General features: G+C 43.3%; 1 protein-coding gene across 2 annotated transcripts; it reads left to right on the forward strand.

The window, feature by feature from the left end:
* The first annotated feature begins 305 nt into the window (after positions 1-305).
* CCDC80 (coiled-coil domain containing 80) lies at positions 306-26926 on the forward strand. Of its 2 annotated transcripts, none has more exons than XM_067546105.1 (8): positions 306-907; positions 1273-3197; positions 4938-5094; positions 11505-11641; positions 12285-12433; positions 18330-18433; positions 20470-20550; positions 21446-26926. In XM_067546105.1, the coding sequence occupies exons 2-8, from the start codon at positions 1284-1286 to the stop codon at positions 21790-21792; spliced, it is 2889 nt and encodes a 962-aa protein (XP_067402206.1). In that variant the 5' UTR covers positions 306-907; positions 1273-1283; the 3' UTR covers positions 21793-26926. The 2 variants fall into 2 exon arrangements, with proteins under 2 accessions (XP_067402206.1, XP_067402204.1); XM_067546103.1 differs by having other exon boundaries at positions 1276-3197.
* Positions 26927-26972: the final 46 nt, after the last annotated feature.

Below are 26972 nucleotides of genomic sequence, written 5' to 3' on the forward strand. Positions count from 1 at the left end.
ATTTCTTAAGCATGTGATTTTTAACTTGATGATGTCAGTTTAGTGAAATGAGAGAGAAAGACAAGGAAGGGAGGGAGGGCTAGGGGGAAGGTCAAACCAGCTTGAGAGCCTGAGGTGCTTAAAGAGTTAAGGTTGCAGTCATCCTTTTCTAAAGTGATTTATATGATGATGTGTAACGTTTCAACCCCCTAAGAAATTTCCTCCACCCTCCCTCAATACGTTGAAGTGGGTAGGAGGCGGTGTTCTGCTGATCTGTTAAATTCTTAGTGAAGTTTCCCTGATTTCCAGTGGCGGCTGCTGTTTGAGTTTGCTTTAGAGCAGGGCTGAGGTTATCCTTACATTTCTGGGATCACATCCAGCAAAAAGGAAGAAGAAGAAGAAAAAGAAAAGATTGAAGAAGAAAAAGTGGGGAGAGAAAGAGCAGGATAAAGGGGGCTTCTTTTCTCAACATCGCATTCCTGTGTTTTGCTTCAGCCTGGAAAATATATTAATCCCAGGGCTTTTTCTCTCTGGAAACAAAGGAGCTAAACTAGACTGAGGAGGAAAGGAATGATTAGAAGGATCATGGAACTTTGAAAGAGAGAGAGAGATTCAGAAACAGCTGTGAGATCACTTTTATTAGATGAAATGTGTCTCTGTGTGTGTGTGACTGACACAGAAACAAGACAGACCTGCAGGTAAATGGAGAAGCAAAGATCACAAAGGAAATTTCCTTTTGCCTCATCCCACTTGTCAAGAAGGTGAAGAGAGGGGGGAAAAGTAAACACTCCACAGTAAACCAGACATTCTCTGGAATCTGTTTTATTACATAAAAATCAGTGAGCTGCAGCAAAACTCCATGGCATTGCCGTCCCTCTAAAGAAAGGGCTGAGATACTCATAGCTTGAACGGAAATTTTCCTGAAAGGGTAAGTTTTAAGTTAAAAACAAACTCTTAACCTACTACCTCTGTGAGCCACACTCATGTGTGTTTGTGTGTGTGTGTGTGATGCAGACATAATAAATGCATTTTTTGGCTTATTTAGATAGATAAATAAATAGATTCATGTTATCTCATTTTTTGCATAAACTAATCTACTCTGTGCTTTTCTAGAAATAATCTCTAAAGTTTATTGAAATACCACAACAGGACTAAGCTGTATTTAGTATTGTGTATATCTTGAAACTAGCCGATGTATATGTTGCTCTCTAGTTACTAAGAAAGTGCAGGATATATCTATCTATATCTAAAATTCTGTTAACATTTAACTTTTTCTCCTCATTCCTTTTCAAGCAGATTGCACAATGAACTGGACACCTATTCTGAGTTTAGCCATGCTGTGGGCAACTTGGCTAGTGTGTGGCTCTGTGAAGACCGTGAGGCTGGGAGACAGAGGGAGCCATGGGATTAGTAACTTGCCTCTCTCTCACAGGGCTAGCAATGGATCACTCTCCTTCCTGAGAAGGTCGGAGGCATCCCAAAGGAGTTGGACGTCTTCAGTGGGGAATCTCCAACGCCCTGTTGCTAAGAGGGATACTCCGGCATCGAAAAATGTGCGACCCCATCTGCTGCGAGATGAAGTGCGCGCCCAGGCCAGGAGCGTTAGGGCCAGAGTGAGGCAGACGCAGAGACACGCTGTTGAGCCCAAACATTCCCAGCCTGAGATGATCAAGGACGAGGGGATGTCTGCCATGTCTCGGTCACGGATGGTACGTTTCCCTTCGGGTTCCAGTTCTCCCAATGTCCTGGCCAGCTTTGCCGGCAAGAACAGAGTCTGGGTCATCTCTGCCCCTCATGCCTCTGAAGGCTACTACCGGCTCATGATGAGCCTGCTCAAGAGCGATGTCTATTGCGAACTGGCTGAGAGGCATATCCAACAAATCGTGTTGTTCCATGAGGAAGGGGGAGAAGGGGGGAAAGTCAGGAGGATAACCAGTGAAGGGAAGATCCTGGAGCAGCCTCTAGATCCCAGCCTCATCCCTAAGCTCATGAGCTTTCTGAAACTGGAGAAGGGGAAGTTTGGCATGGTGCTGCTGAAGAAGACCCTACAGGTGGAGGAAAGGTACCCTTACCCCGTAAGGCTGGAGGCCATGTACGAAGTCATCGACCAGAGCCCCATCAGGAGAATCGAGAAGATGAGGCAGAAGGGCTTCATCCAGAAATGCAAAGCTGCCGGGGTGGAGGGGCAGGTGGTGGAGGAAAGTAACCATGGTGGCAGCACCAGACCCACATCAAGTGGTGGACATGTCCAGCTATCGGCAAGGAAGGAGGAACCAAGGAGAAGTAATGTTCAGCCAACAAGGAGCAAGACGGTGAGGAAACCAATCACAACTACAGTGGCTCCTCCTCTCCCTACGACGAGGGCCAGCACCCTCCCTCCCACAACCACCACTACCCAGGCAACCACCCGCACAGTGATGATGGTGAGCAAATTTATGACCACAGCCACACCCCTTCCTACCACTCAGAGAACATGGACCACAAAGTCACACACCACTTCTGACTATCATAGGCTGCCCACAGTGCCTGAGGCCACTGCCCTGGAGGGAACAGTCACTGAGGACTTCTACTCCCCTGTGTGGAATGAGAACCGTAGAGACAGGCAACACGCCCACCCGGAGAGACATCCAGTAGCCACCCGGAGACCCAGCAAAGTTGCCAGCTATGACAGCTACACAGAGGCACCCACAGCTGCCTCAGAGCACTACACAAGGGCAAACACAGGTAGATTTAGAGACAACCGTACAGACAGGAAAGACTATATCCACCGGGATCCCAATGTCTCATCAGGTCAACACAAACCAGCCAAAGCCAAGCCACCTAAAAAGAGAGCCCAAGAAAAGGTACTGAGCAATGAATATGAGGATAAATATGACCCAAGCAGGCCCACTGTTCCTCACTTGGAGCAAGAGATCGCAGCAGGGAATGTCCCACCAAAGAAAGGGAAAGAGCCAAAGAAGCACGACCGACCAGATAAACCTGAGAAGAAGAAGAAGAAGGAGAGACCCGACAAGCTGCAGAAGAATGAGAAGCAGGCCAAGAAGGACAAAGCTGAGAAAAAGAACAAGCAGGACAAAGACCGTAACAAGAAGAACAAGAAGGGGAGCAGGACTGAGAACGAGGGATATCTGAAGCCCAAAACAAAGCCTTTCATTCAGCCCTCCAGGAAATCAGTGACAAACCTCCTTGATTTTTTTGAAGGCAAAAGGCGACTCATTGTAAGTAGCACGTTCCTGAGTGTTTTATCTCACCCATTAAAGTAAATCTCTCGCCTAGTGAGATCATAGTGAATGGGAAATCTGGGGCTTGTGTTTTTAATATTGTTGGGTTTTTTTTTTTAAAGAGGAAATGAAAGTTACCAGTCTGACAGCTTTGGAGACTAAAGCCTCCAGAGGCCCCTGTGCTGTGCCTCTCCTTAACCTTGCATTGGTAGGACACTCTCTAGGAGTGAAAGGAGAGTTCATTGTCCATGGCCCAGTCAGTCCTTGACCTTCTGCTGCAATGACCAATAAAGGGCACCCATCATGTTGGCATGTTTGAGTGTATTGTGGGCCGCTGTCTGTGAGGAATTGGAGTGGAGCTCTCCCATTTGTTTTGATAGGCTACCAAATGGCCACCATTGTTTTGTCCACTGGGGATCTGCAGGTGATGGGCGCTATGTCTGAGGTGATTAATGAAATGAAGCTGCAAGGAGGGTTTTGTCCATCAACCAAATTGGGATGCTTGCTGGTGTAACCACCACCCTCTACACTCCAGTTCCCAGCATGCTCTGCCAGCTGGCATCTGTTTCATAGCGATGCTAGTGTCCAAACTCTGGAAAACAGGTCAGATGCCCCTAAGCAAATGCCCAAATGTGAGCACACACATACCCACACATATATATGCTGAAGGTAAAATTTTCAAAGCTACCATTAATTTCTGATGGGAACTGGGCATTCAAATCCTTAGGATTCTTTGGTGAGCCCATCCTATTTTTTGCTAGTTTAATTACAACAGGCTCTTCTGGTGAGGTTCCAAGTCTTAGAAACTCAGCACAACCTGGAGCTGCTTCTTCCAGGGTTTAATGTGTTCCAGGGTTGTGTGTTTTTTCCAAGTACTTATCTAAAACATTTCACCTGTGACAGGGAGTAGTTTTAGCCCCAGTTCAAATGTTTTCTTTGGCAGGCAGCAGTCATCTTAAAGGTTCACTTTGAAAAGTAGCTCTTTGAAAAACTGCATTTTGGGAGCTCCTCATTCAGTCTCACGTGGTGATTCTGCCTCAGGTTAGTTTAATGTACAAGGATTTTCCAGTGACCGGTGTCCTCAACAGCACCGGGGTTCCAAAAATCCAGCTGGGCTCTTCCTGTCCCTTATACCATCGCCTATAATAAAGATTCTGTCATCTGCCATGGGAATTCAGCTGACAGTTCTGCTAATGATGCATAAGACAGCACAGAATCCAACTTTCTCTCCCCTAGTTGTATTAGCTCTGCAGGGCTAGCAGGAATAAATGCTAGAGAGAGAGAGAGAGATCCAAACCCTCCTCTTCATAACAACCTTTTATGTTCTTGAAAACTTTTGTCCCCCCTCAATTTTCTCTTCTCCAGACTAACAAAGCCCAGTTTTTTTAGTCTTTCTTTGGAGTTATATGGAAAGAGGAATTGAGAGAGAAGCGGGTTTTGTTGTTTTTTTCCAGTATCCTTTGCAGGCAATCTTCAATGAATGCCCTGTTTTTTATACATACACACACACAGAGAAACACACACATGCACCAAAGCTATTTCCATCAACATAACTGCTCTTCTTTCCTGATACCTCTGCTCTGGTGTGCTCTGCTGCTGACTGTTATGTGGAAAAGAAATCCCAGAGGGCAAGCACTAAAATGCGGTTCTCCTTTGGCACGTTGCTCCTCTGACATAGGGGCTTTCTATGGCTTTGTTCCGAAACTAATCAAACTCTTTGTCTCTGCCATCCCCTAGCTGATCACGACCCCCAAGGCCGACAACACTATGTACGTGCAACAGCGAGATGAATACCTGGAGAGTTTCTGCAAGATGGCCACAAGGAAAATCTCAGTCATCACAATATTCGGCATCATAAACAATAGCAGCATGAAGATTGACCACTTTCAGCTAGGTTCATTTTTTTACATATTTATTTCCTTCCTGTCTCTTTTTTTAAGGTGGGCCAAACATGGGAGAGGGATGGTAGGAACCTGACTGGGATTAAAGTCAAAGAGAGATCCTTTGTTGGGGTAACTTCCCCCCTACTCCCCACGCTTTATATTTACATAGCTGTCTCTGGTATTTCCCATGTTTAGGTTTCCAACACCGTAAGGTGAAATGTATGGCATTTCTTTGTGGTAGCATCTAACGCCAGTGAAAGAGTAGAAAGCAGAAAAGTGTGATGGGGGGAGGTCATTTCGTTCAGGTCTGTCAACATCTCATATATCCAGCTTTTTGTGTAACTGAATGATTACATTTCCATGATATTACTCAATTTGTTTTGCAGACCATCAGCCGCAAGTGGCTGGGTACTGCCTAGTAGGCTTTAAGAACTGCCACAAGAAATTGGCCACTGTCACACACAGGAGTCAATTCACAAGGAAGGGGAGAACTGGTTTAGATTAAATAAAAAACAACTCAAAACACACACAGACAGGCTAAAATCAGAGGGACAGGAAAACTTTAAATTAGTCAGCTGTTCTCTGAGTCAGCTCTCTCAGCCCTAGCAAACGGCTGATTTTGGCATGCTCACAACATGAGTGTTCTCAGCCATGGTCAATGTAAGATTGTACTTTTCAATATTTTCCCCTCTCCACTGTTAAACATGTTTTGGTCAGAGATGGACCCCAGCCAAACAGTCTGAAAATGTGGAGAAGGACGTTTGAATGTGGAGCTTTAGTTTACTTATTGTTATGCGGATGTTCTTATGCGGATATCTGGAGCCTTTTCACTCTCTTAGATGGGGCTCAAGCAAACATCATTTCTTTACCCGTAAAGCAATGTCCAACCAGCCTGATTGCTTTCTGTGGGCTAGTGTGAAGTTGTCCAGCTCATGGTGCTATGCACCATGCCTGATTGTCAGCGAATGAACCCAGGATTCTTCTAGATACCTTGCTCAGCCCATATATATTTCACTAAGCAGCTAAACCAGCTACACACACCCTGAGTTGCCTTCTTGAAGAGGGGAATTTTCAAAGTGCCAAATAAGAGCTGGGTATCCAATTCCCATAGGCAGCTTTGAAAATCTAAGTGTACAAGTTCAGGTCCTGATGCAAAACCTACTGAACTCAGTGGGAGTCTTTCTGCTGACTTCAGTGGGTTTTGGACCAGGTCCTTAGTTCCCAATCCAGAAAAGAATTTAAACTTGTATATAACTTTAAATATGTGAATAATCCCATTGACTTCAAGTAAATCTACTCTAGGGGTGTAATCCTGAATGGGGAAGTACTGGTACTACCAGAATGCCCCTGCAAGTGTGGGAACACCCCTGCCAGCGTGACCTTGGATGCACAGTACATGTAAAGTCACTCTGTGCAGAGGATACCATTTTGCTCTACAAAATGGTGTCCTCCATAGGCCATGACCTCAGATGCACAATGCATGTGAGGTCATGCTGTGCGGAGGATGCCATTTTGAGAACAAAATGGTGTCCCCCATGCAGCAAAAGTACCGGTGTGCCATTTTGGCCTGATCCAGCCCCACTACATCAGAGGTCTGCTCTGCGCTTAAAGTTACACGTGGGTTTATGTGTTTTGCTAGACTGCAGCTTTTGAAGAACTTGTATAGAAACTATTGCTCTTTCCCATAGCTCTGCCACATCAAACCCAGTTTCCGCCAGGAATTTAGCTGTTTCTCCAAACTTCTTGGGTAAGGGAGAGTGGCTGAATATCTCAGGAGCACAGTTCTTTCATGGTATTTCAGGGATGGCATACAGCTGGCTTGAGGTTCAGGGAGTTGTGATGGAATCCCTGCCATCACAGGATCTAGGTCCCTGTGTCCATGAGGGGTGTGACTCTCTGGGCCCATTTATTTCATCAAATACAATAGGAATCACCATCCCAGCCAGACTCGGGCCTCTGAGACCAGAGTCTAGGGAGCATAGCTGTGTTTCTGTGGCACACCTGCAGTAGGGAAAGCTCTTTCCAAGTAAGTCTAAGGTTACTCAAGATCACCCCGTGCATAGTTAGGCTCATACGCCTAGCAATGCCCTGTTAAGGATTATATATAGTTGCAACCTGGCTAATAAAACAGAAATGCGCTCTGTTTGACACAGACCATACTCCTTCAGCCTCTTCCGGGTTTAATCCACACCCAGCAAAATTCCAGAAACCATGCAAGTGGACGAGAGCTGAATCCTCAGATAGAAGAAAGAAACTAGGCGATGAGACACAGAAGACCTACAGGGGTTAATCTCAGCCAGTGATGCGAGTAAACCAGCTTGGTTAAAATAAGAGCCCAAACCTGTTTTATGCTCAGAAAATAGGAATTTCTTTTCCCTCCCCGGCCCCCTTTCATTTTTTATGTGATCCCGTCATGTCTGGCTTCAGGACCAGAAGCAGCAAAATCTCCTCAGGAGAGCTGCGCTCGTAATATTTATGGTCTGACCAGAGGCATTAGTGTCTGGCACAATGGGGTCTCAGTCTTGGATGGAGCCTTCCTGTACTATTCAAATACAAATACTAAATAATAATATACAAATCTCATGCAAGAGTCTCTTCTCCTGAAATTTCCGGGCTCAGGTCATGCTCTAGATCAACCACAAGATATGGGCTCAATGCAGGAATCACTGGGTGAGGATCTCTGGCTTGTGTTGGGCAGGAGGTCAGATTAGATGCTCATAACAGTCCCTTCTGGCCTTAAAATCTATGAATCTAAAGGAAAGCATAGGTTTAAATCTCTCACCCCACACTAGTGAGCACTACTGACTAGTGAGTCTCCTTCAGAGCCGGTCTCATTCAAAACACATTGGATAAGATACACACATTCAGTAGCAGGGTGATTTCAAAAGCATTGGCCTAACTCTGCTCCTATTGTATCCTAGAAGAGTCTCCCAACTGACTTCCCTAGGACCGGAGCTAGGCCAGTGCTGAGTGCTTTTAAAAATCCCACTCAAAGTAGCCAAATTAGCCACATGTGCAAGGGCTGTACAGCCCACCTTCGCTCCAGATGCTAGGAACACGTTAACAAACTAAGCGTCAGATCCAAGACTACCACCCACACTGCTTAGGTCCTTAGTCAATACCTAATGCACTGGGCCACTGTACTGCTCAACCTTGCTGTAACATCATCTAAATCCTCTCCCCAAGACCCTGAGTAGCTGAGCTGGGCACTGTGGTGACATATGTGTGGGAGGGAGGAAAGGAATTCTTCCTCCGGTGGTAGAACTGCTCTGTGGGTGCTACGGAAACCTTGAAAGTGCTAGGGTTCCCACAAGCCTGCGGTGCCCCCTCCAGAAAGATTGGAAAGAGACCAGTTTCCATGGAGCTGTAGATCTTGCAGCCCCTCTCAATCCTGCTCCTATCTTTGCACAGCAGAAAGATGCTGGTCCTGCTGCTAGAGACCATCTATGGCTGTGAAAGTTGGGAACAGGTGATGAATAACAGAGTGGTCTTGAAATGGACCCCTGGGTTCCCGGTTTGCAAAAACGTCCTTTTCTGTCTCCTGCTCCTGAGCCATCTCCCGCCTTTAACTCCTATTCTTACTCTCTGGCTCAAGTGATCAGTAGTGAAGAGGAGCATTGTCAAATAGTTTGTCTTCTCTGGCCTCCCCTGATAGAGAAGCCCTAAAATGTCACCTCAGTGCTGACATCTGCAATCTTAAAAAAACATACAAATAGTGCTATGGTTATAGCCAGATAGTTAATGCTTGCTTGTTTTACATTTATCTGGTGTCAAGTAACCTACCACAGAGCTGGCTGCAGTGATATTTCTCACCATTCTTTCTACCATTCTACCTTTAGACAGAGAATTGACATGGTGTGATTTTGCTTTGCAGGGTTGTTTGCATTTATTAATTATTACTAATTAATATTAGTAATAATTGTTATATGTTTTAATGGTCATACTTTATAACAACATAGGACTGGAAGGGACCTCTTGGGTCATTGTATCCAGTCCCCTGCTATCACAGGCAATCCTATCATATAATCCCATTAAAAAATGTATCAAACTCCGTATTACAACGTTAGGTTTCTTGCTGCCCCTGTGCCTTTTGGAAGGCTGTTCCAGAGTCTCACTCATCAGATGGTTAGAAATTTTCTTCCACTTTCCAGCATAAATTTACTCCTAGCCAGTTTTACAGTTTAAGAGTATACGTACAAAATTTTCATATGACTTACAGGTGTTTTAAGAAATCGTTAACTGATTTTCAGAGTCCAGCGACTCAGTAGGTTGCTTATAACCAAGGCTTGTAATCATCTACAACACCTTCTCCTGATGTGCCTATAACTATGTTTAGCACATACGAATCGTGTCTATAACATGCTGTTAATCATGTGTTAATCCTTCATAAACCATTTGTAAATGTACCCATAAAAGAAAGTGTGACCACTGGAACATTCAGATGGTTGACTGTTTCTTTTAGAAGCTGCAAAAAGTTCAGGTCCATATCTGTACTGGATCCAGATTTTCGTTCAGCCGGTTACAAAGACAATGGGTCTGCAATGAGGTTTGAATCCACACCCATGTTCCCCCTAGCTTGGAGATGTTCAGAAATGCATGAAAAAGAAAAGTAATCAATAGTGAACCAAACTATTTGCAGAAATCAAATATTTTGATCCGTATTTATTTTATCCAACTCAGTTTGCCTCATCCCTTGTCTAATGGTTAGAGCAGAGGAGTGGGACTCCTGGGTCCTATTCGCAGCTCTGCCACTGCTTCATTCGGACCTTAGGCAAGTCACTTAATACTCACGCCTCAGTTTCTCCATCTGTAATTAAGGATAGCAATATATACATTTTGTGGATGTGAGGGGGGTCTTAATTAATGTTTGCAGAGTACTTAGAGATCCTCAGATGGCAGGTGCTATAGAAGAGCATAGCATAGTTATTATTGTACTCTTTCATAGTTTATTGTGCCCCACATTTCCTTTAATGCCATTGTTGCTGGTTTTTTCATGTTCATTTATTTATTTATTTATTGCTAAATTTAATTTAATTTCTGTGCTGTGAGATTTAATATATCTTATTGTTCCTGTTTCCACCTTTATTCTTAGGGAATTGCAATAAAAGACAGTAGGGTACAGTTTGATCTCGCTCTTTGTTGCGTGTACCTTTTAATATCTCTTTTTGATGTTTCAAACACTTTGCATTATGCACCTTTTCCTTTTGGTGGTCTGTTATGGTAATAGTCACTTTCAAGATGACAGCTGAGCCAGAGGAATCCCATTTAACATGCGCTTCATGTGTGATTGCACCTTCCTTTATGGAAACAAACAATAATATACAAAACACGGCAGGAATGCTATTGTGTAGTGGAGTGTTTTAGATCCTTGCTGCAACACTACAGAACAGCACTACTGACACTGTAGCTAGGACTGGATGATGATATTGCTATTTCAAACCATTTTTTAAGTCACCTGACTATATCTTTATAAATGGGCTGAAATTTCTTATGGTGGTTCCCACCCTAGAAGCGATTTTTATTTATTTAATTTTATTTTAGTGTGTGTGTGTGTCTGTCTGTCTGCAGGATGAGTTTGGTCATTTTGATTATGCAGACCTGGGAAAATAAAAATAATGTTTCCATTTGTTAAAAATCTTTTCAGATGCTTGAGGTTTGAGTTAGTGTATTTTTAGTTTTGGAGGCATTTTTTGCATGGGGATAACTCAAAGATGCTTTCTTTTCCAAATGAAAATGTTGTCTCCTGGGCTTGCAGTGGAGTTGAGCGTATTTACGTAATCAGATTTGACGTGCAAACCTTTCTCTTTCAGTTGTTGAGTTCTGGTGTGGGGAAGTGGTGTGTGTGTGATCAGTAAGAACTGGACTTGCTGCCTTTAGGATGAAACATAAAACAGGGGTCCTGATCACTTGTGGTCATTAAAGATCCCATGTCAGTTTTTACAAGAATAGGGATGTTAACTCAGGTATCCTGGCCCAAATCCTACTGTGCTAACTGTATTTTACAGATCTAAATTCCTTGTGCTGTTATATTTGGATATGTTGTTTTTCATAGAATGTTACTGTATGCTGTTAAATAGTCGCTACATTCCATTCCAGAAGTGGCTGCATTTCCATAGTAGTGAAATAGCTGTGAAGAGCTTTCAGTTCCTTCAGGATAAATTACATGTGTCTTTTTGAAAATGACTAGCTCAAGATACCTTTAAAGGGCCTTGATTTTCAGAAGGTGAGGACTGAAAATGAGCCCCCTTTTAAGGTGTCTCAATTGGGCAAACAAAATCACTTCCCTTTTGAAAAGTGTGGTCCATATGACTAGCGAGTGGAAAAGTGGGAGATGTTTTGACCCCTTTATTGTGACTTACGTGATGAAATTGACAGTTTGCTCTGTGATTCCATGTTTATCAGCACTTTATTTGCTTTTAAGATAATGAGAAGCCCATGAAGGTGGTAGAGGATGATGACCTTGTGGACCAACACCTCATCAATGAGCTGAGGAAAGAATATGGGATGACCTACAATGACTTCTTCATGGTGCTGACAGATATCGACATGAGGGTCAAGGTGGGGAGTTGAACTCTTTGAACGTAAAAGCTTTGGAAAGCAGAAATATGTTCTGGACTGGTGTAAGATGCACGAGAGGCTAGTTCGGGGCCTTGCCGTTACTGGGAGGGTCAGAAGGGTTTCATCAGCTAGAAGATAGACAACAAGGAGGACTGACAGCAAACAGGAAGGCACAGTCCATCTTTTCGAGATGGGGCACTCCAATGGGTGGTCCGGGTGTGTGCTGGGATGGTGCTCTGGTAACTCACCACAAGCACAGAACTACCTCTTTCAGGGGAGCTAAATGCAGCACGTGGTGTCCTGAAATGCAGCCTGGGGCTGCAATATGATAATAGTGATGCAACACGATACGATATAGTGGCACAACACGCTGATGCTGCATTGTATATGAGTGATGTTCTAAGACGTAGCATGATACTGCAAGATAACCTGACGATAGTAACTGCATGCAGTGTCTTGACACACAAGTTTGTCCTACAAGGTAAACATTTAAAGCTGGCTTCCTAGGAACAATCCAGTTCCTCAGATGCTGCAAAATCAGGGGCAGTTTCCACCCCCTCTTCTGGCTCTTCTGGCAGTGGCATGTTACATACATAAGGGCTTTGCCTGTATTTTGACCCCTTCTTTATCTTTTATTGTATAGCAATATTATGAAGTGCCCATCGCAATGAAGTCTATTTTTGATTTGATTGACACCTTCCAGTCACGAATCAAAGATATGGAAAAGCAGAAGAGGGAAGGTATCGTCTGTAAAGATGACAAGAAACAGTCACTGGAAAACTTCTTATCCAGGTATTACTTTCAGCACTGACCGGTTTCTTGCTGCTAGCGATAATTAATCTTACTTAAAATATCTGACAAACTTTATTTTTAAGGAAAGGGTTTTTTGAATAGATTTGGCAATATTTATAATGTCCAGCAAAGGAATGAGATTTAACCACAGTTGACTCTGCTGCAGCTGCAGCGTGCTGTTGTGGAGAATAGAGCCCTGGCAATCGGGTCTCCTGGGTTCTGTTTCCAGGGGCTTGCTGCATGATCTTAGCCAAGACATTTCATTTTTCTGTGTCTCAGTTTCCACAGATAAGGCTGATCTGCCTCACTGGGGCAAGGGAGAATTAATTAGCTAATGTTTGTGCAATGCTTTGAACCTGTTAAACTCTGTAGTTGCGTTACAGTGTTTCTGTACTTCAGTGATTGGGTGCCACATGCCACAATCTTGTTATTTCAGCTGTAACTCCTTCTGTGCAGTTCAGATCACTGACTCCATTTTCCCTAACTTCCTTCTTATCATGTCTGAGATAATTCTGCCTGCTTTTGCCCAACATTAGTCACCAGCCAGTATTACAGCGCTGCTAATGCCTCCTGGAAAATATCTGAAAAAACCTGCTTAGAGACAGCTTTGCTCATGTAGTCTGTACATTCTGTATTCCTCTTCTCCCCACAAGGCAAACCCCCTGGATGCAAAATGTGCCTGGACTTTGGAGAAATTCAGATCTGAAGTTGAATGTTGCAGATCTGGCCTGTCTCCATTATAGGGTGATCTGCACAAAAATAAGATCTCTTGTTGTTCAGGATTTCACCTGCTGCTGCTGCATATTCCTCACCTACCATCAAAATCCTCTGTTTGTGCTATTATGTCTGATTGCTGTGAAAATGACTGAGATGACACTGAGGATTATGACTCCAAGAGGGAATGAGCCACAGGGAGAGGTGAAAGCATAAGCCATTGGTTCTTCAGCATTTTAATTTCTGAGGGCCATTGCCTCAGAGAGAGAGCCTTTACCAGATCCACCACATCTCCTAATTCCCCTACTCCCTTCCTGCTCAGTTCTCAGAATGACTCATTCTAGACCACCAGGAAAAACCGCACTATGGGAACAACTGTCCTAGGCAATAAAGAGCCTGTATACTAGCAGAGAGGGAAGCCACAAAATTGTGTTTCCCTGCAAATAGCCCTAGTAATTAAAAAAAAAAAAAATCCAAAAAACGAACACAACCAGGCGAAGAGAAATGCAAAAATTGAGCATCTATAAACAGAACTGACTCCAAAGAGGATGTGTTTGTTTTCCGTGAAGTGGGCATCAATGGGTCTTTTAAGGGTCGATAGATGTTGCCAGTCACTGAATCTGGTCAGGCCCTAGGCAGGATTTGTTTTGTTTTGTCCATAAATACCTCTTCCTGTGACTGAAACTGCTGAGAACTGAGTCATCCCCCTGCTGTTGCTTATCAGGAAAGTCAGTTAAACAATGTATCATTCTTAATTTGTGTGAATGGCATGGAAGGAAACCACAAGTAAGAGCTGGTTTTGGGGAGCGAGTTGTTTGGGGGGTGTCTCCATTTTGGGGGGCAGTCCCAGTTTAATACAGGAGATTTGGTTATGCTGCTGTCTGAGCTCACTGACCGGACTGAGACCATTTACCTCCCTTGCCGACTAATGCAGGGGATGGAAGAGGTGAGGTGGTTATAGCGGGGAGAGGTTGTTTGGATACAGAGCGGCCTGGAGGTTCCCGGAATCCTAATGCCAGGCCTGCTGCTTTTCAGAAATAAAGTCATGGTGAAGGGGTATGTGGGTGCCAGTTCCTTACTAACTAGGGGAAGCAGGGTATTGTTAATTATCTTTGTCCTTGCACAGCTGAAGGCTCGTGGTAGAGGTTCCTTGGTAAAGTCCATCCCCAAACAGCTACACTGGAGATGACAGCATAGGCTGAGTGAGTACTAAATTCCAGCACAGCCAGGGAGTTGGGCTGAGTCAGACCCCTACTTGGATGGAAGACCAAGGGAAAAGGAGAGTCAGGGTATCAGGCACATCTTTTGGGCATCAGAACTGCAGCTTCTCTTCCATCTCCTGTAGAACTTCGCCCTGCGGGCCTCGCTTCAATTCTGCCCCCACCGTTTTTATAAATTAACTTTCTGAGAAGTTTTCTTAAATACACTCCTAGAAGAGGCACCCAGCACTTATAAGCCAAATTCCACCCTAATTTACACCTTGGACATGTGGCTACGTGGGTGGGTGCCATGGCAGAATCTAATTGAAAGTGTTCATCCTAAACCCCTATTTTTAGCTAGGGTGGGCTTTTCCGGTGTTAAGTTTTGAAAATATCACAAAGGAGATTTTTGGATTAAAAAATAAAAAAAAGTGACATGATTTTTGCCTTTCCTTCACTCCCCCCATGCACTCCCACATGGGCTCCTTTCTTGCCAGCAAAGCACTCCGCAGGGCTTTGGGCTTCCACCCAGGAGTATCTCTTCAGTCTTAAGCAAATGAAGAAGTCAGGCTGGTTAGAAGCCACCCTAGATTTCTTCACCCTGTTGCATGGGAAAACAGCTCCACAGCCCATTAAAGGCAGTGGAAAGAGTACAGCTGGCTTCAGTGGGTGGCCCTGGGTGGGGAAGCCGGGCCATTGCCTCATGAGCAGACCAGCCTGTCAGGAGCTGGTTTCCATCTCTTCACTACGCACTCTGGCTGAGGAACTCAGCCATTGCCTCATCGGCCGGCCTCAGCAGCCTGAAAACAATAACTTTTTTTTTTAAATTAAAAACAAAAAAAACAAAACCAGAAACTCCCCCCCCACCCTCCCAAAATAGTCCTGGCTTTTGTCCCAGCAGTCCTATCTGTACACAAGCACTGGCCTACTTAGAACCGTCTCAGAAAATTACCAGTCAGGCAGTCCTTTCCTTTTAGACTTAGCCCCAAAGATTCAAAAAGACAATCAGCTGGTTCTAAGTTACCTGTGAATGGCAGCGTTAACCGTTTTTGAAGCTTGGGGATGTCTTATAGACTTATATCAAAGTGTTCAAAGTAAAAACTGCTATTATTATATATTACAGGAACATCTGCCTCCATTTAAAAGCCCATTTCCTGATACAAAAATATCCCTGCAGCTTTGTGAATTCTTTTGAACCTAATTAGTTTTTGAGTGGGGAGATACCTCTTTGGAGAAAAGTGTTGTTTTAGAATACTAACCTTTCATTTAGGTTTTTCAGGATGATTACATCTCTTTCCACCCTTCTTGGACAGGGCAATGCCAGGTGGTCCTCACAGTCAAGGGCTCAGTTAGAAGCATCAGCTCTAATTCATAGACAAGCTGTATGATTGCACCATGTTCGAGCTCTTCTAGCAGCACAGAAAACACTTGAAAGCTATAGTATATGGTGAGAAATTCTATGGTGATTTTTGTGTCCCAGTACACCATAAAATTCCCAGTGCTATTATATCAACTAGAGACGGCAATGGGTAAAGATCTTGAGATTTGGAGGGTCAATTTGGCTGAGCACCCAAAATTCAGATGCTTCGGCATGCCATTTGGGTCTGCAAAACTGAAATCAGGCTTTATCCTCTTCCAGTCCTGGATGGAACTGGGAAGAACACAGGTATGAGAATTAGAGATGAAACTAAACAAAACTCCTGGAACCAGCACCCCCAAATATTGTGAGAGTTCAGATCTGGACCTGGATCCCTATGTTATATGTGGCCTATATTTCTCTAATGCAAAGGTTTCCAAATGGTGGTCTCTGAAGTACTTGCTTCTGGTCCATAGAGGGCTAGTTAGTCACGTGGTGCTGGCTCCTCATTTCCAGGTGTTAACCCTAAAATAAAGCCAAGAATCCACTCAGTACTTTCCTCTCTTGGGTACTTATATGACTTCCATTACCCCACTGTCTGAGCATCTCACAGTCTTTATTGCATTTTCTGTCACAACACCCCTTTGAGGTAAGGAAGTGCTATTATCCCCATTATACCGATGAAGAACTGTGGCACAGAGAGACCAAATGACTTACTCTAAGTTTACACAGGAAAGCCAGGGTGGAGTTGGGAATTGAACCCAAGTCTCCTAAGTCAGCACACTAAATCAATAGACCATCCTTCCTCTTATCCTCCTTTTCCATGGAAGAAATTGCTCTAGTTGCCACAGGGACATAGTGATCACAAATGGGAGAGGAGGTGGTCTGCACATTCATGAATGCTGCGGGGGAGGTGATCACAGCAAACAGGAGTGGAGGAGATAAACCCTCTGTTAAGATGTGGACCACACTATGAAATTAATGAAGAATCCCAACTGTAAATGGGATGAACCAAAATCCTAGATCTGAACATGCCTTGAACTTTGAGACAACTCAGCTCTGGATACAAACTTTGCAGCTTAGGTCCCATCTCTAATTCAAATAAAAATAGTGAAGGAAAACATTGACCAAACATTTGGGAACCTTCACAAACACATGCCTTGAATTTGGTTTGAGATTCATATCTAAATCAGAAGGGGGAGTGGGAGGGGAGGGTTTGGATTTACTTTTGAACTGCTTCTTCCATCCCTGTTTCTCATTCCTCATCTCTTGCCTTCCCAACCTGCTTACTGTAGCACAGTGATACTTAGACCTCAGTCATTCAGGAGCCAAATTAGTAATCAACATTACCCAGAATAGCCACAGTAGAGTGAATGATGAGAAATATTTAGTGTGTATGTACGTATGCGTATATATATTATTTTCATAGCAAATACGTTAACAACTTAGTGCAAGGTGATAACTTAACTGGTTAATAACATAGTAAAAACATATTGATTGGTTAATAATTAAATCACCTGCTGCAAAGAGCTATAGAAGACACATTAAAGAGCCACTTGCGGCTCAAGGGCCTCAGTGAGTAATCACGGCTGGGGCACATCCCTGGTCCTCTAAGCTCTCAAAAAGTCTACATCTTCTTTGCAGCTAGTGATGGAATTCCCAACTTGGGTAAACATACACACACTAATTTTGATCGCGCTAGTGCATGAAAAATAGCAGTGTAGCTGTGGCAGTGTGATGGGCTAGACTCCCAAGTATGTACGAGGGCCTCTGATAGGATCGTAGTCAGGGCGGCTAGCCCATGCTGCTGCCAGCACCACAACTACTTTTAGCGCACTAGCTTACCAAACCTACCTATAGCTGCACTGTAGATATACCCCCAAATATGAACTGTGGAGCAATCATGAAAGCTGAGTTAAGCATGTGTTTCTATATTTATGTAACCCCCCCCTAAGCAGATTGTAGGGGCATATTCAGCACCCAAGTTAACACTACCAAACTTTTCTAAAATGCTTCCCCACTCAAGATGGGGGGAATTTTCCTTCAAAATAATGTTTTGACAAAAAAAAAAAAAGCAATTTCTGCAAGATCAACATTTTCCTGCTGAAAGTTTTGAATTTGTGAAAAAATATTCAATTTTTCCACCTGGAAAAAAGCAACATTTTGTTTCAGGTGAGATCAGTTTATTTTGGGGAACTCAATAAGAACATTTCGTTTCATGTCAGTTGGACATTCAACTACTTAAGGGGCTGGGGTGCCTCATATGTGTTGTCATTTGAAAGTGTCATGACCCCATTCTCTCCTATGAGCCAGGCTCTTGGGCTACACTACATCTCCCATGATGCACTGTGGTTTCCCCTAGAAGCAAGTCGCATTGTGCACCATGTGAGTCACAGTAGTGTCCAATGGACCCCCAGGATGCTGTGCCCAGTGGGCCTCCCATCTGCAAGCTGCCCCCTTGGATGCTGTGACCAACGTCCTCCCACTTCTCCAGCTGCTCCGTAAAGCACGTTGAAGGCTGTGAAATACAGTATCTATATTAATCCCTCAAATAAAAATAATAAATAGGGTGCTTGATCCAACACAGAACGACGCTTCTCTCCCTCTTGTTCTCATCTCTTTCCAGGTTCCGATGGAGGAGGAGGCTGCTGGTGATCTCTGCTCCCAACGACGAGGACTGGGCCTATTCCCAGCAGCTTTCTGCCCTCAGTGGACAGGCCTGTAATTTTGGTAAGTCAGCTGGTATTACGCTCTTGCTCCCCAGAGCACATCCTTCCTGAGTGCCATTTGGTGATGGATTCCCTCAGTCAAATCTGAACGCAGACCATCTGAGGGAGTCCGTCCAACTGAAACTTAACCAAAACCACCCAGCTAGGGAAGGAAGAAGGCAAACTTCTGACATGCACTTTAGTAACTGCTGCCAACCAAGCATATTCGTGGAGGCTGCTAACACCTCCTCTGAAATCCCATGTTTAGGTTAAGTGAAAGGTAAGACTCCCTCAGAGTCTTTCTCTGGTGGGCATTTCAGGAGCTTAGCAATTGTCCATCTTGTTGTTGTCACAGCTCAGCAAATTAGTAGTATAAGCACAACCTGCTTATAGGTACCAATCATCCACCAAGTAGACAGCCAGAACGGGCACCAAGGAGATGTATGGAAGGATGGAGAGAGCTATGTTCTTCTGTCCTTCCTCATTCCAACTCTGTGAAATATCTTCATGGAGACAACTGTAGCCCCTTAGCGCAAATAGCCCTCAGGGGCGCCTATAGCCCTTACTGGAAAGGAAGAGCTAAAGGATCCATGCATTGGGAGCTCATTCAGCTCTGCCTGTTCCCCACCCGGTCCCTACCAGCTATGTAAATGGAGCATGTACTCCCCTGCCTAGCCTTGCGGAGCGTAACCACCTCCATGCATCATAGCTCTGCACTCTCTGGAGTCTTCTGTGCAGCTATAGTGGCAGGGGCTAGATTTTTCTCCTGGTGAATGGCGATGCCGTGGAATGCCTTCTGTAGCAGAAGTCTCCAACCGTTTCAGTAAATGTCAGCGGTGCCTGAATAACAGAGACCCACACAATCTCAGTCCAACAGTGTCACTCTCTTAATCAGTGTCACTGTAATTCATACCCTCAGCCTCTTCATCCTCTTCCCTGGATACCAAATTAACGTGTGATGTGGAACTTTGACACATACGTTCTGAGTATCTGTATACAGCCACTATTCACTTAACTTTCTCCCCTTTGTTGGTGATATCCTTAAGGAATCCAGCAAGTTAATAAGTCATAACCCTCCTTTTTTTCCCCTCATGCCATGGTTGAATATCTTTAATCAAGCTGTGCATTTCCAAGCGTCTTGCCTCTGGGTCACTAGAACAGTAGCTTCCAGGACTCTTCCCAGCATATAAACAGGTGCCTCACTAATTGGTCCCTGGTGCATCTCTCTGATCTTTTCTCAAACAAAGACAACATTCCAGTCCTCTGTCTAAAAAAGAAACAGACGCCTGCTTTAATCTGATCCCCACAGTAACTTCCTACTTGAGAGCTATAGGTTATGACCCCCATAAATGACTCGAGTCAAACAAAGAACACAAATACTGAAACATTGTTATGCATATCTTACCAAAAATGTGCAGGGGTAAGCACATTATCAGAACATTATTATATTATTATATTAGGGTATAACCAAAAAGACTGTAACTGGGACAAGAGGTCTCTTTGTCCAGCCTCAGAAGAATCCATCCATGCACACATCAGGACACTTCATGACCACTAATGCAGTAGCATCCACCTCACCTGTGTCCCTCTTAGTGCACTTCACCCATCTTTCTCTCTCCCAAACCCACCTTTCAAATCCCATTGTGTGGGAAAGGAAGTTATGCCCATGGAGTTGGCTTCTGAAATTCCCCACTCAGCAGCACTACATTGGATTCTGCTGTGTCTCTCTTTTAAACCTGTAGGTTTCACACTGCCTGTATGATTAGCTTATCCCCAAATTCCAAACCCTGATCAAACCCACCACAGCACAGAATTGTTGCAGGGAAGTTCTACGGCCTGTGTGATGCAGGAGGTCGGACTAGATGATCACAATTGTTCCTTCAGTCTCTGTCTCAAGTGCAGCGCTCCTATTAAAATCAGTGTCAGTCCCATGCATAGAAGGCTTGTGGGACTGGAACCCCAATAAACAAACATGGATCTGGACAGTTAAAGTAACGTCTGTCTGTGACTGTGTGGAAAGATCTGGTGTCACCAAAATCCTGTCTTGTTCCTTCACAGGTCTGCGCCACATAACTATCCTCAAGCTGCTAGGAGTTGGGGAAGAGATCGGTGGTGTCTTAGAATTGTATCCCATCAATGGTGAGAAATTGTTTTCCGTTCTTTAATTACTGCTCGTGAAGGATACTTACACAGCACTAGGGCAGCTGGGACCTTTGCCGTGTTAAGAAGGACAAAAAGGACTAGAATGAAAGCATATTTTCTAACTTTCATAACGTTCCTGTTTAAAAGATGCTGCCAGAATAAAAATGAAGGGCCTGAGCCTGAAAGGTGCAGCATGTCTTTAGCTCCCATTGAAGTAAAAACAGAGTGGGTCAAATGCACTCTTCTGTCCCCACCTCCAGTCAAAGGGGGTCCATTCCATTATCTTCTATAGGATTTAGGGGGAGCTAATAAAGCACAGTCACAGCTACTTCTCATGTACGGGCCTCCATTTGGCTTCATTCAAGGTTTCTTTCATCATCAATTCCTCGCTTCTTTCAGTGCCACAAGGCCTGCTCAGGTTAGCCTCGCACAAGCAATCTCACTACCACAGTACATGTTGGAGGCAGGGAGCTTCTCTGCTACCTAATCCTATTAAGTACATCCATCGGAGGAGAGGTGAAAACAGGGAGGAACTTCTCCACCTTTGCTCTCTTTGAGTATATAGCCACTGCCCCAAAATGCCTGGAATATCAGACACGTGCATGCATGTTTGATTTTGTCACGCTCTGTTGGCTACAGCCTGCAGAATAAGTAAAACCCTACTAAAACCAATAAACTCTCCTTTAGCTCACATGGCAGTGATCGGTGTTTTGAAAATAGGAGGTCCTGGGTTCAATCTTTGCTGAAGAGGGTTTTGAAATCCTTACAATGACCAGGATCTTTTACAGAGGACACTAAAATAGGAAGAAATAGCAATAGGGCATACTTTCCAAAATCATTTAGCTGTCCGCAACCAAAAACCAGCATTGTTCTTGATTCTATCCTTTTCTAGGAAGCTCCAATGTGGAGAGAGAAGATCTCCCTGCTAACCTGGTGAAAGACATCCGCAATTATTTCCAAATCAGCCCTGAATATTTCTCCATGCTTCTGGTTGGGAAAGATGGAAATGTCAAATCCTGGTACCCTTCCCCAATGTGGTCCATGGTGATTGTGTACGATTTGATAGATTCCATGCAGCTCCGGCGACAGGAAATGGCAATTCAGCAATCGCTTGGCATGCGATGCCCAGAAGATGAATATGGTGGGTATGGTTACCATAGCTATCACCAGGGATACCAGGAAGGTTACCAAGATGATTACCGTCACCATGAAAGTTACCATCATGGATACCCATATTAAAAAGAGTGACTTAACCTTTGACTGTTGCCTCTTGCCCGCATCCTACTAGCTGTTCAAGCCGAAAGTGGCCAGACATGGAAATTCTTTCCAAGCCACCTAAATGTCCATTCCTCTTTCATCCAGTATTCAGTCAAGGGCCTAAATAAACAAATAAAAACTGCCTTTTTGAAAATCCACAAGCCTTTACAGTGAAATATTTCAAACCAGTAGCACTAATGCTTTTAAGCAATAAAGACTCCTTTACATTTTTTAACCCCTGTAACCACAGGGCATCCCGAGTTGCAGTTTGTTTGCATAAAACAAACAAACAAAAAAATCTTTCCCCCACCCTTTCATCCACAGACCTCATTCTGTAGCCAGGACACAAACTCTGCAATAAACATTGTAACACTTTTATATATATATATTTTTTGAGGAAAAAAAATCAAAGTATATTTATTGCTAAGTGAGAATTTTGTATTGTGCTAATGAACAGACAAAGAGGATCACACCACAGGACTTTTCTTTTTAGGGAAGAAGTGTGGGGTAGGTCCTCTTTTATAATTTTTTAAAACCCTTTTGAAACACCTTATCTAAAAAGACTGCATCTCTTTTATAATAAATCAGCTTTGTACGTAGTTGGGTTTCCATCCTTAACCTACCCAAATGCAACCTTAAGGGTTGCTAAAGGATTTGATACAATACACAAGAAGAAGCTCTGAATGACTAATCTTGCTGCCTGTCAGTTTATTTCTTTAGCTGGGCTTCTTGAGCCATGAGACAATTAAATCCATCCTAGCTAGAGCCAGTCTTAAAACAGAGCTGCAAGCTAGAGGATTCAAATTCCATGTGGTTGAAAATTTTTGAATTTCAGCAGAAAAGAAAGAAATTTCACAAATATTTTTGGGAACATTTCTACCTGCTTTTCAATCAGCTTTTTCTAACAACATTTTATTGAAAATTCCATCTCCTATTTTGAGCAGCTCTGGAACTGATCAGATATTCTAACAAAACTGTTCATCTACATTTCAAATTCCTCCTCCTCCCTCCCCCCACTCTCAAAAAAAGACAATTATTTTTTACAAAAATGTTTGTGAACATTTTGACCTGCTTATTCAGCGAGCTCTGCTTCTACTATGGTTTCTCTAACTAGCATGCTTACTGGTATTTTTCAGAGAACTGTACTAGTCACACCATGCCATGGGCAATAACTCCTGGGTACCAGTCTTCTATGCTATTATTTTGTAACACAGAACCTAAAAATATGAACTCCACCCTAGTCAAGGAAACTGTGTTAGAATAGAGGGGCTTGGAAAATTCATTCATAGAGGGTTCTACCCATCTCCCATTCAAATCAATGGGAAGGAATCGATGTATTCATTTTCATGAGGGTTGAATAAGGCCTCTAACCCATAAGGGCCCAGCAGCAAGATTCAGGAATATCCCAGTGAGAAGGCCTCATGCAAGATGTATTTGATTTAGTGGCTGAATAGCTGTCATCGCCATGGTGGAAAGCACATCTAGGTGACCTCTGACCTCTGAGCCAGCTGATTATACAGAAACTTGATATCTTGATCACAGCCACAGGGTAGAAACAAGTAGGAGCCAAAGTACAACCCACTGTGTGACATTAAGCAAGTTTCTGGAAATCTTTTTACCAGCCCAGATGAGAACAAAATTCGATAAAACAAGGGCTCACTGAAAACCATGTGTTTCCTTAGAAACAATCTCAAAAAGCTGAGCCCTGTATGCTAGTCTGGGCCATCCTGGTAAGCAAAGGAAGAGTGAAACACACTGCCGGAAGACCCAACCGGCTTCTGAGGCAGGTTTCCCTCTGCACTATGACTCCCAGCCACCTTCTGGAGCAGGTTTTCCTCAGCACCATGAGGCCTAGTCAGCATGGAGACAGTTTGAGGACTCACACCCAGATTCTCAAAGGTCTGTAGGCACTTAAATCCTATTGAAATCAATGGGATTTAGGTGCCTACATATAATTAGCTAGACTGAAAAGCTCTTACAGGAAAGTCTGTGAGCCTATGGCTCAGCTTAAGAAAATAAGTGCTGATTGCCTTAGTGCATGACTGTCAGCTGCTTACCCATCTTGGCTTATGGCAGAAAGAGTAAGACACACCAGATGTTTCTCTAACACTTTAAAGTCCTTTAGATGAAAGGAGAAGACATTTTAAGGAGATTTTTCTGTCATTTAAAACATTTCCGTGTCTTTATATTTTTGCAATGACTCTAAATGAATGCACAGTAAATCACACTGTAAATCATGAATTAGCAGAAAGGTTTAGTGTTGGGGTGCGGGAGAAGGGAATAAACGTGCCAAAACAAATGAAAAATTTCAGCCGAATAGGCAAGATCCTGAAAAATCTGTCAGGACTTCAAAGCAAAACTGTGTATGCACTGAAGTCAAAATAGGTATGTGGCAGTCTATTTGTAGAGATAGGTCCAAACTAAAACACTGCACCAGAACATCTACAAGATTTAGCGTTTTTCCTAACATGGATCTAAATTTTGGTGCTGACCCCCATCTCTGATAGGCCAAACCAAACCCCCATTTCTGAACATCCTGGAACTTTGAGGAATGGCCTGATATCCAGAACGGGTCTGAATTTTGCAGCCCATCTCTCCTTATCAATTCCCCTGGGCAGAAATCTTTGTTAACCTGGAGCTAAAGGTTGAAATAATCTATCCCGTAGTTAGCCAAAAAGAGAACATTGTACCTTTCTCAAAAAACTCACAAACAAGAGAAAGCTGGAAAATTTCAAATTAAGGTTCTACTTTACCAAAATCAAAAAGAGCCCCAAACATTTGAAAGTATGTTGTTAGAGTCTCCCAGACAACCTTAACTCTGCTCTTCTGGGGCACCACTCTGAGAAAAAGTAGAAACTGAGACATGCTTAGCTATCCATCACGCAGGTATATTATGTTCATATTTCTATCCCTGTTAATAAAGCAGTCCTACATGGTGGATGGAGAACGATCTTTTGGAGTTTCTGGATGTTTGCAGGATTCCTAGGATTTTGGTTCAGATCTAAACAGCTCATTTTCCCTGTGGCCTTCTCCTATCACCAATGCTGTTTTGTTTGGATTCAGAACACTGGTGAAATTAACTGAAAGAAATACTATTCTAAAATGTTTTTAAAAGAAAAAGAAACAAAAACATCTCTCCATTTAGGTTTTGTAAAACTATTTTCTTAAACATGAATGAGGAATCTAAAATTCTCGCTAGCCAGTAAGTTCTAACCTTCGTGGATCTGGGCTCCAAGGGCATGCCTATGCAGCTCACAGCAGCAAGCCTCTGAGCCCGGGTTGATAGATTTGGACTCATGCTAAAAATAGCTGCGTAGATACTGTGGTTCAAGCTCTGAAACCTATGGAGGGGAGTGGGCTTCAGAGCCCAAGCTGCAACTTCAAAGCGCTGTAGCGCAAGTCCGAATCTGTCAACTAGGGCTGGATGCTCACTACCACAGGCCATGTAGCTGTACCCCAACTCACAGAGCTTGAAATGATCTTCAGACATAATGTTCTCTGTCCCTAATTTATTTGTCAAAGATCATGTGGCAGATAGCCAATGTTCTGTTCAGCCAACTCTCTCCTATAGCACTCTGCTGTCATTTGTGAGAGAAGCAGAATATGGAGTGGGTAAACCCACAGCCCTATGGAGGATGGCATGAATGCCTAACCACCATTATTACACTGGGATTTGTGTGATCCATTTGGCTCTATGAAATGTCCATTTGGCTAACTAAAGCTACCCTCTAGTTGATACAAAGGTTTGCAGTAGCTGCCACTAAAAATCATGGCTGTGACATGCAAACTTGTATGTACAATGTGTCTGAGCAACCCCATAGGACAATAATAGCACAGCTCTCGAGGGTTGTACTAATGGGTTGTGTGTGCACTCAGATTACATGCTGATCAACATTTTTGCCCGTTTCTGGGTGGGAGTCAATGTTCCTATTGCTGCACAGATGATGTATATCTCCCTCCCATTAGAAGCCATGTACTTCTCTTTCCAATTCAAGAGAACCTCACTAAGGGCCCGATCCACCTCTCCTGAAGTTAGTGGAAAGACTTCCTCAAAAGTTGGATTGGGCCCTAATATCCCTAAGTCCTGCCCTTGCTTGGGGAGGTGCAGACACATGGGTCGGTGTATCTCCACAGTTATATACCTTATGTCTCCATATGGTTAGACCTGGTGTAGATACATCAAGCATGGAAGCATCATTCAATTTTCTTATAGATTTTTCAACCAAGACTTTAGGGGAACTTGGAAAAATAATAATACCTAGCTCTTATATAGCACTTTTCATCAGCAGATCTGAAAGCACTTTACAAGGTCAGTATCATCTCCACTTTACAAATAGCAAAACTGAGGCAGAGAGGGGACATGATTTGCCTAAGGTCACCCACCACATCAGTGGCAGAAGCTGGGAATTGAACCCAGGTCTCCCGAATCATAGACTAGTGCACTAACCATTAGACTATTCTGCCTCTTCATTAAGTACACCTTATAAAAAGTTCAGAAATAGCTTCTCTCCCTCTCTCGTCTGTCTTCAGACAAAAATCTCAGGCAGGGAGGTCAAAAGTGTGGTTTTGGAGACCGTCTGAATTGGTTTGATGTTCAGTCTCTAGAGGTATTGGGCTGATTTATATGCTCAAACTTTACATAAGGGAAAACTGTCTGGAAAACTTTATGTAAAAGCTGTCAATCTCCTTTAAATGAAATATAATCTGAAGCTAATGGTTCCATATGTTGTTCTTGGATATATCATTCCAAGATGACAGCTATAATGTTTGCAAAAGACAGGAAACTCAAGCACATACTGGATATTGCAAAGTTGCATGTAATGGAAAGCAAATGAAATGTGTCTTAAAGTAACTGAAATTTTAACAGTTATGGTGTTTTTTGCATTAATGGTTTCCCTTCCCAAAACATTGCCATCACCCATCAATGAAAATATGCATCTGGAAGTTGCATTTAAATGTGTTTTCCTGTTATATTCTGTACAGGTCAAAACAGGCAGGATTCTCTCTCTGTTAACAAGCTACCATAAAAGTATAGAAAATACGAGTTTGGTTGTGACGTTTCACATCTAAGTGTCACTGAGAAAGTAATGGCTAATAAATAATTCACAACCAAAAATTTTGGTGACTTTTTGTCTGACTCTTTAAATTTGCTAACATGACAA

This window comes from Emydura macquarii, unplaced genomic scaffold, assembly GCF_026122565.2.
Source record: "Emydura macquarii macquarii isolate MOO-44397 ecotype Brisbane River unplaced genomic scaffold, CSIRO-AGI_Emac_v2 contig_1119, whole genome shotgun sequence".
In the NCBI taxonomy this organism is placed as follows: domain Eukaryota; kingdom Metazoa; phylum Chordata; order Testudines; family Chelidae; genus Emydura; species Emydura macquarii.